This window comes from Ptychodera flava, chromosome 3, assembly GCF_041260155.1.
Source record: "Ptychodera flava strain L36383 chromosome 3, AS_Pfla_20210202, whole genome shotgun sequence".
Lineage (NCBI taxonomy): Eukaryota > Metazoa > Hemichordata > Enteropneusta > Ptychoderidae > Ptychodera > Ptychodera flava.
Window position 1 is genome coordinate 22,504,121 of NC_091930.1, and position 10,790 is coordinate 22,514,910.

The window sequence follows — 10,790 nt, forward strand, 5'->3', positions numbered from 1 at the left end:
GATATTTCAGATATATCGCTACCTGTCGTGTGCATTGAGACAAGTCGACATGAATTGCATCATTCTCTGAAAAATTTACAGTTTCTACATTTTCCTAAATCGTACAAAAATGTTGTTCAAACGTATAACGCTGCCAATGTTTTCACGAATGTTTGTCGAAATTTGCATGAAATATACTTCTGAAAAATTTACAGTTTGTACACTTACCTGTATCGCACCAAAATGTCGCTAAAACGTATAACACTGCTAATGTTTTCACGAATGTTTGTCAAAATTTGCATGAAATGCGTCACCTCTTTAGTCTGGCTCCCTACCCCCTTTCTGCCACTGCTGGCGCCACACTCACAAAGGGTCAGGTATGGGCCGCCATTTTCCCATTTTGATCAGAACCTTGACCAAAATGGTGTATGGTCACATGACTTCAGACAGATGATAAATCAACATAGCTGGGGCTGTCATAGCTGCTAAAAATACCAGTGAAGCTGAATACAACAACTTGTGTTGATTGTAGGGAAGCTGAATAACGGTTTAAGAAAACTTACGGCAGCGTCAGAAAATGAGACAAGGATTCGAACTTTGACTTTATATTAATGAGCCAAGTCATCTGACAAGATCATGTAATCAACACATATGTATTGTGGCAAGCTTGCTCTGAAGACGACGAATCATTGTACCTTGAAGTTATTTGCACAGATTCACTGTTAGGTCTCCGACACTGATCTTATATGATGACATTAAGTGGTCAAATGACGATTATCATTCTTGGTTTGTTTCTCAGACGTGACAGAATATCCCTCCTTTCGCACGTACGGCAAAGACTGATTTTTTTCAGTCAGTTTCGACATAAAATGCATTGTTCGAGAAAACTTGGAGGTAAAACTACTCCATGGGCATACAAAATATAAATTCGAATGGAAATAAATTCAATCAATCACTGCGCTTGTACTATCGACCAATGACAGCTATGCTTACGGTAGTCTATACTGGACCCTTTTCGTAATTGTAGCGCCAGTAGAAAGTGGGGCAGGGAAGCAGACTAGTCACCTCTTAAAGTTCACACAAGGGCTCGTTGCAGGCAAATTATCACTGTAGTACATCATTTGAATGAAGCGCTACCAGGCGGTGAAAGAGATGAACAGAGATATATTTTATTTGATCCGCAAATTAATTTATTTAATTGTTTGTTTGTTTGTTTGATTGTATTTCTCGGATTCTGCACTTGTCACATTTCGCAATTTCGGACCAACAACTGTTTTTGTCGCTACAGATTTCGGTCAAGCCATTCTCGAAAACTTCCAAATAACCCCTTCCTTACCACCTTAGTTAATTAACCTTTTACGTCGAAAATTCAAGCCAAGGGACTTTGTCTCACTAAATGCAAGACGACGACATAGTTATGAAATCAAATTTAACAGCAACTATCTTGATCGACTTTAAACAGTTACGATATTCAAAGTTGATGTAATGATTGTGTACAATGTTTATCTAAAACTTGCCGGAAAAAGACAATTGATCTGTCACACTGTGCTGAGACCAAAATTAAAGTCCTTTGCACAAAGTGAAATAACTCGTCACTTACAGGATATATATATATATATATATATATATATATATATATATATATATATATATATATATATATATATATATATATATATAGATATATATATCAGAGAATGCTACACAATTATCATTTTAGTTTAATTTCGATACTTCTACGTATTTATTGATACAATATCTAGAAAGGTCGGCTGTCTACAAAGACGTCGCCCACCACAGTCAAACAGACTGGGCTACTCACTGAAGACAGTACGTCTAAGTTTCGCGCTCGTAGTTAGGGCAATACGAGTTGAGGTACCAGTCTTGATCGTAGTGCTTTCAATAACTGAAGCTGACACACCAAGATGTTGACCTTCGCGCCACTTTCAATCTCTATTACGAGATAGCACGTGTGACGTTCCACGTCTTGAGTTCGAAGTCGTCAGTGCACATTCTTCACAAAAGTTATACACGTTTCTAAACCTACATAACTACAAAATTGTCATCATTATACAATGTTCATCTCATGGAAATTTCCGTTAGTCTTTGAGCGTTTCATAAGATTAAACAAGATTATCCCATGGAATATATACTACCGTTCTCGATTGTTCCCATTCAAGGTTTCACCAATGATTAATTCAAAGTATGACGCTATGCTGCCGTAATCGCACATTTCATAATCACTTAAAAAACAGGTTCCCCATATACTTACACGTCTTTCACTTACACCTGTATACTTACACGTCTTCAAAAATTTAACATGCATATAATATAATACTTCACTGTCTCAAATAGCCAGATTCTCCACCATATATTTCACCGTCTTCCATCAAGGAAGATATTAAAGAAGGTCCCCGTTGGAATAGAGCAAACCAATATTGTCACAAATACTTCAGTTATGCATAGATGATATATTCTGTAAGTTCTTGTCTCTTCAAACATACCACTGACATAAGATTTTTTCAGCATACTTTTAAAAAATTGGAACCCATCATACCATTCCCTGTAAATGTGGACATTATGAGTGATAGGGCATGCCACACGGCTTCATCGGTGTAATTATAATTTCACTGTTTCGTTTTATAATGTTAAGTCATGAAACAAAAAGATAACAGGTGTAGTCGGTGAAGGGTAACAAGTGCTCGTTTTGATCTTTACCATGATATCAGCAAAGTGGACAGAATCGTACACGTCACAAATGTCATGACATCTGTAGCAATGCATTGAGGTTTTTATCTAAACATGAATGAAACAGATTATGGTATACGAGCTCTTCTTCTAAGAAGATAGTTGTAATTTGAATGTACTCATCAAGATGAAATATGCAAGCACAAATATTAAAAAAAAAAACAGAAAAAACCAGAAAAATTCACTGTTTCATTAAAAAACGCAATTAATAACGAAAAGTGCTTCTGATAAAGACTGTTTTAGATTGTTTTTATAATTCTTCAATCTTCACAGTGGTGACTTTGTCCTTGCATGAATTGTCTTATTGTATTTTAAGCTGGTTTTGGAAACGAATCACAACATTACATTTCTTTTGCAAGATATAGGCTAAGAAGAAGTTTAATTTAGGGGATTTTGCATCTTGTCTACAACATTGTACACGTTACCATATAATTTTTATACCTTTTCAGAGACTGTTCATAAAATTTCCCTTACATGTAAGCTATAAACATCCAGAGTATCTACACAGTCTACAGATGTCCTCTTTGGAAGTTACAGTGCTCGATGCAAACACAGGGGGTTATAAATAATAACACAAAATTTCTTGCAGTACAAAAAACGATATCTGTTACTTAAGTTTGATGCATCCTGCAATCATCAGACTTCTTCTGTCTGATGATTGCAGGATGCATTAAACTTAAGTAACAGATATCGTTACTTTGTACGTTAAGAAATTTTCTATTATAACATACATACATACATACATACATACATACATACATACATACATACATACATACATACATACATACATACATACATACATACATACATACATACATACATACATACATACATACATACATACATACATACATACATACATACATACATACATACATACATACATACATACATACATACATACATACATACACACATACATACATACATACATACATACATACATACATACATACATGTCATACATACATACATACATACATACATACATACATACATACATACATACATACATACATACATACATACATACATACATACATACATACATACATACATACATACATACATACATACTACATACATACATACATACATACATACATACATACATACATACATACATACATACACACACACACACACACACATACATACATACATACATACATACACATACATACATACATACATACATACATACATACATACATACATACATACATACATACATACATACATACATACATACATACATACATACATACATACATAAATACATACATACATACATACATACATACATACATACATACATACATACATACATACATACATACATACATACATACATACATACATACATACATACATACATACATACATACATACATACATACATACATACATACATACATCATACATACATACATACATACATACATACATACATACATACATACATACATACATACATACATACATACATACATACATACATACATACATACATACATACATACATACATACATACATACATACTACATACATACATACATACATACATACATACATACATACATACATACATACATACATACTACATACATACATACATACACATACATACATACATACATACATACATACATACATACATACATACATACATACATACATACATACATACATACATACATACATACATACATACATACATACATACATACATACATACATACATACATACATACATGAGAGTTTAACACCAATATCAGATTATTATAATTTACTTGTGATACTTCTAAATGCTAACAATCTGTAGAAAGATCGACTTTCTACAAAGACGTGGTCCACCGCAATCAAACAGACTGGGCTACTCACTGAAGACAGTAATTCTAAGTGTCGCTCTCGTAGTTAGGGGAATTACGAGTTGAGGTACCAGTCTTGATCGTAAAGCTTTCAGTGACTGAGGCTGACCCACCAAGATGTTTATTGTCTGCACCACTTTAGATCTTTATTAAGAGATGGCAAAGGTGACGTTCCACGTCTCGAGTTATAAGTCGTCAGTGAACATTCTCCACAAAGTTATATACGTTTCTAAACTAACATAAAACTACCATTATTATACAATGTTCATCACGTGGAAATTTCCGTTAGTCTTTGAGTGTTACTTATGATTACACAAGATTAAACTTTGGAATAAATACCGTTCTCGATTGTTGTCTTTCAAGTTTTTACCAATAGTTAATCAAAAGTATGACACTTTCTCCTATCTTCTTCTGATAAGATCTTTAACTCACCTCCACATGCCTCAGCCATGTGAGGGACGCTTACACGGCGTTGCAAAAACCTAAGAGTGTCTACATTTCTGTGTCTTATGGAAAAAGTGCGATTGAGAGGTGAAAAGTAAAGAAGTACAAAGTATTTAGAAAGTGTACAAGTTAAATCATGTCCCAAAATGCGTATTGCCATGACTTTGGTATGATCACTTAAAGATAAATCGGCACAAGCAAAGCGGAGGAATGTCGCTCTCATCTTAGTGCACTGTTAGACGGGTTGATCAGATCTGTCAAAAGATAACATGGTGGTCCAGCCTGGATTCCTGGTCATTGCTAAGGACTTAGGTTGTATTTCAAATAATACCATCACTAAACGGAAGACAACTGCTTAATTCAAGGTCAGGAAAATAAACAAGTGATATCATCCTGACGATGCGATTTCGTGTGACGTCACTGTCAAAGTCAGTTTCAATCGTCAAAACTAATTCAAAAAGACTAACATAATAAACAAACATCGGGCGATATTATACCTCACGACAAAGATCGAAAGACTTCCTTGCTCGATCTCTAAATCAAAATTAACAAAAACTGTACGACAAAAAATCAACAATGTCAAACATCATAAGAATTTTCTGTGAGTAATCAACACTGGTGTTGCAGAACACTATGCACTAAAATTCACTACATTGACAATCATTACTTAGAATTCGTAAAGGTTCGATAATCAACCGGTTATGAGTTAGATGTTGTCAATAATTTCAAATAATGATTAACATGAATATCGCAGAGCGAGTTCATTCTAATTCTATTATAGTGTCATTATTGATGGGTTTAGTTACCTAATATCTCATAGCTGCGTTTATTCTCTTTTCTCAGGTCATTAGCAAGCAGCTTCTGATATAGTACAGGAGTTGCGCTTTCTTCATATCTCGAGTCTTTCGGCTGCCATTTCTGCCACCTTCTTGCGAGGGATTTTCCCGGTCTCTGTAGTAGGGAAGCTATCAAAGAAAAGAATATGTTTTGGAATGTGAAGTTCGTCTAGCTTTTCCTTCAAGATGCTCAGTATTTCTTCTTCCGTACACACTACGTCCGGTCGTAGTACCACACACATACATACCTCATTCACAAATTTCTCGTCTGGAATAGCGACTGCTTGACACTGTTTTACTTTAGAATGGCCAACTAGATGCCTTTCTATTTCTATGGGATAGATTTTCAAGGTGCTTTTCTTGATGCAGTCATCTTTTCTTCCTAGATGTCTGATTCTGCCATCGTCCATCATAACTCCAATATCTCCAGTCTTAAACCATCCTAATGGAGTTTTTGCAGCTGATGTCTTCTCCTCGTCGTCATGGTAGTGCATGAATACGTTAGGGCCGCGGACGCAGATTTCTCCCTCGGTGTTGACCGGGACAATGTGGAAGTTTTCATTGACCACTTTAATTTCGGAATGCGGAAAAGGTCGCCCAACAGTTTGGACTCGTCCATCGACAGGGTCGGTAGGAACGTGAGATGTCACAAGTAACGCTTCTGTCATACCAAATGTATTTTGTATATTTGGAGTCAGCACTTTCTTTAACTCATTAAAAACTGGCTTAGGTAAAATATTTCCACCGATGAATGCTAATTTCAAGGAAGAAAAGTCGTACTTCTCAGTGAGATGGGTAATTCCAAATACATGATACCGATAGAGAACTGTGGAAGTACAACGTTCCTTCTGCAATGTATAAAGAACTGTCTGTACATCAACTGATTCAGGCAAAACCAGTCTCTCTCCAATCGTTAACATTGGTGCAAACATGAGCTCACATGAAACTAAATACATGTTGACTACACAGAGATGACAGCCAGTGTTCTCGTCATTTAATCGTGTATGGATTTCGGATACAGAAATTAATGATTCGACGAGGGCGCTGTGAGAGTGAATGACAGCCTTCCATGATCCAGTACTGCCAGAAGTAAAGTATATTACAGCAGGGTCGTCTGGCTGGATTTCTTTTTCCACACTTTGCAGCTCAGTGCCTCCCTTCGCGTTAGCAGAGCAAATAATTCCGCTTAAGGAAAAGCAAGCCCCCTTCTTTTCCATTGAATCGATGTTAATGAAACAACGAACATTTGGAAGAGGCTGAAGACAACATGGGACACTGGCTTCTTCCAGTCCTGGAACCAATTCACGGACAGACACTAAAGTGCCGCTGTCAATAACCAACGCAGCACAGCCAGCTTTGTTTATTTGCTGTCCTAATTGTCTTCCTTTCAAATCAGGAAAATGTCGGACGGCGACAAGACCTGCCTTTACAGCTCCCAAGTAAGCCACGATGTACTCATATCTTCTGCCAACCACTATTCCCAACTTTTCACCTTTCTGTAGGCCAAGTTTTATCAGCCCCTTGGCAAAGCCGTCGACTTGATGTCTCAGTTCACGAAAGTTAATCCGTTTGACGTCACCATTCTTTGGGTAGTAAGTTATTGCTTCTCTTTCTGGATATCTGTCGCTGCTCATATCAAAAACTTGACCAATGGTCTTGCCACAGAAGGGTCGTTGACATGGTGTGTGACAATAACTGTACTTCAGTTTTGTAGTCGCTGCCAGAATTTGCGCTGCCATTGTCTGTTTTGATGAGGTCTCTCAAGTATGAATACTAAAAAAAGAGTAGAGAACATACTATTAGGTCTAGGTGACAGTTTTGGTATAGTTAGCATAAACGATACATATGCATAAAGGAAAGTGAGGGCAACTTCACACGTCGTTTTCTAGGTTTGTCAATGATGCAGTATATTGAATCGATCAATGTGGTTTTATGTAATTGAGATACATGGTGTGACACTGGTGCATCGATAGTGCTTTGACCAAGTCATGTGATCTGGGTCCCCGGAAAAACCGGTAACATGTTACATGTAAAGTGTTTCGCATTGAAGGTGTTTCCAAACCAGAGTGCGTTTCCTTCATCAGTCGCTCGAATCGATTTGTTTTCCCTCATGTTAATTTGATGGTAGTGATTGTTCATCAAATAGAGATGCTGGTATGGTTGTGTTGTGATCTGAACTTTGAATGGTTTGTTGGTCAGACCGTTTGTGCTTGAACGAGGATGTCTTTTATGTTTTTTATTCCTTTTGTTTGATATGATTGGTTTTTCTGGAAAAACTTTTGCCAGTGTTTGATCGTCTTCTATTATTTTCCAATATTTCATTAGACATTGTTTGTTTTGGCTGCTTTTGATGAAATGACTACAGTTCGCTGTGTAAACCCATTATGTTCTTACGTCATTCCTCTTGTCTTTATCGATGAGGTTTCGTTGACGTTTTGTGATATTAACATCTTATTTCTTTTTTTTCTCGTCGTTGAAGTTTTCGTGTGAAAAAATTGACCTTTTCAATGATGTCTGAGTTGTAATCGCATGTGCAAGCATAACGGAGGAGTTTACCTTTAATGATGCTTTCGAAAGTGCCGCTTGGGTGACACGAATTTCTCAATAAGAACGAGTCATAGCATACCAAAGGAAAAAAATAAAAGCCGTCCTCATTCAATCACAAATCAAGCACTAGGATAAAAATGAACACAAACGTTTTGATCAACAAACCAATCAGAGTTGAGACCACAACTAGCATCTCTATTTAACGAAAAGTCGCTAATATCAAATTAACATGTGGGAAAACAAATCATTTCGAGCAACTGATGAAGGAACCGCACTTTGGTTCCGAATTGCATGCTCGCAAACACGACATAGGTTTTCGTTCTCATCTGTCTGATAAACAGTCGCCTCGAAAGCTAAACAACCTAATGTACAAACGGGTCACAAATGTGTTAAGAGTGGTCAGATTGCGACAAGATTCAAGAGAAAAGAGATGTTTTGTGGTATGGATAATTTCCTTTGTATTGTCCTGTAAGAATTGTTCTAGGTGATACAGTAGCACATCAAGCATAATATAGTAACACGCCGCATCCAAATTCTCTGTTGTGATTCGTTAATTTACGGTCACGTGTTAAGCATTACTTTGGGGCTGATACATGCAAAGAGCACGTTACCGGCCAACATTTTCAAAACACTGTCACACGGTAAAAATTTGACTCCTGGCGGTGAACAATAATAAGGTTATCAACAAGATAGTGGAATTACGCCCTCGTACTTTGCTATTCTCCGACACCAGAATTCACGTCCTCTAATATATATCATCGAACGTAAGTCCTTGTAAATAACTTTATATTGTTATGACACAGATGCTGACGAATAGAACCTACGCATAATTATTAATAGAGTAAATATACAAGGGTTTCGCAGATTTTTGACAAGTCATGCGGGTGTTATAAAATCTGACAGATAGCATGTTCCAGACGATAGCTTTCGTTTTCAGATGTCTGATGAAGCATCATAAGAACTTAACAACCAAATATTTTAGTGCTGCAAAAATGCGATATGAGTGAAAATACTGTTTTGGGGTGAGACTCATTCCCTCGGGCAACATTTGTGTGCTGTTACCCTCATTGCCAATCAATAAATGTGTTATTGCCCGCTTCATATGTGGAACGTCGCTAGTAGCATTGTGTTGATGAAGTAGTGAATAGCATAATAATCTTTTGACTGAAAGTAACCTGCAACTATTTCAACTTGACAGCTTCGGGAGTTAACGATAATCATATTCATAGTTTGCATAGAAAACCTGCCTTGTAGGAATTCGTGCAAAAATTGATAGACGGAATAAAAATGATTTGCATACATCAATACGCCGTCGATGATCAAAATAAACCACATGTTCGGTCACTCGCAAAAATCCTTAATCTGGGGTGAAAACCATGTAAGACTGGCATTTTATAAGAACAATATAGCCAAACAATGACTACGTGCAATGTGCCTTATAATTTTCCCCTTTTAAGTGTTCAATATACTGCACGCTAAGTGGGCAGAGGTTATCATTCGACACAGAACAAACCGTCGACGGCTCATAAAAATAGGATGGAAAATACATTTTCTTATATTCGAGGTAGTAAGCAGAAGTAGATAAAGAGTCCAAAATAGTCAGTTACAAAGTGGGTTTATGTTTATTTATTCAAAGATTTACACCTATCCGCGTCGTAATAAGCTGCCGAAAAAGCCTTATGTTAGCTCCCAGCGGCTCTGTGTAGACGACTCCAGATGTGAGCCTGATCTACGCCACAGCACCACTTGCATGTTGGCAGCTAATGTCAACACTGATCCACTTTATACTTAAAGTTTGTGAAAATCCTTTAACTCATGTAGGGGCATTCACGTATGTTCAAACGGCAAGATACCTCAACATACAAGTCACATATGTGCCTTATAATTATTAATGTTTTAGATATGTCTTTAGCTGTCGTGTGCTCTGAAACATATTGTCGACATTAAATACACCTCTGAGATATTCACAGTTTGTACACTCACCTAAATTGCTCTAAAATCGTTGTTAAAACGTGTCAGAAGATAGAACTAAAGAGACACCAAGGATAACAATGCCAATGTTTCCACGAATGTTTGTTCGAAGGAGTCGCTTGCACGCAACAGGTGACCCCTCAAAGTTTACACATGTGCTGTGGGCACACAATAATTGTTTCACAGTGGTAAATCATTTATATGAAGCTCCTCCAGGCGGTGGAATAGTGATAAATCTCTTGAATCGCGAATGTATATATTTAATTGGTTCTTTTTGTTTTTGCGTTTTTCATGGTTTCTAGACTGAAAATAATATTTAACTTTGGTCAAATAACAGCGCTGTTAATTTTGTTGCCGAACAGTCTCAGTCGAGCCTTTACCAAAATTGCA

At 36.7% G+C, this 10,790-nt stretch overlaps 1 protein-coding gene across 1 annotated transcript; it reads right to left on the reverse strand.

Moving 5' to 3' along the window:
* Nucleotides 1-5,935: 5,935 nt before the first annotated feature.
* LOC139128369 (medium-chain acyl-CoA ligase ACSF2, mitochondrial-like) lies at nt 5,936-7,646 on the reverse strand. Its single transcript, XM_070694156.1, has one exon. It carries the CDS (start codon nt 7,619-7,621, stop codon nt 5,936-5,938), a length of 1,686 nt encoding a protein of 561 aa, XP_070550257.1. The 5' UTR covers nt 7,622-7,646.
* Nucleotides 7,647-10,790: the final 3,144 nt, after the last annotated feature.

Bases quoted from the DNA above. Each gene is read 5' to 3' on its own strand.
- LOC139128369 (XM_070694156.1), bottom strand. From the start codon at position 7,621: ATGGCAGCGCAAATTCTGGCAGCGACTACAAAACTGAAGTACAGTTAT.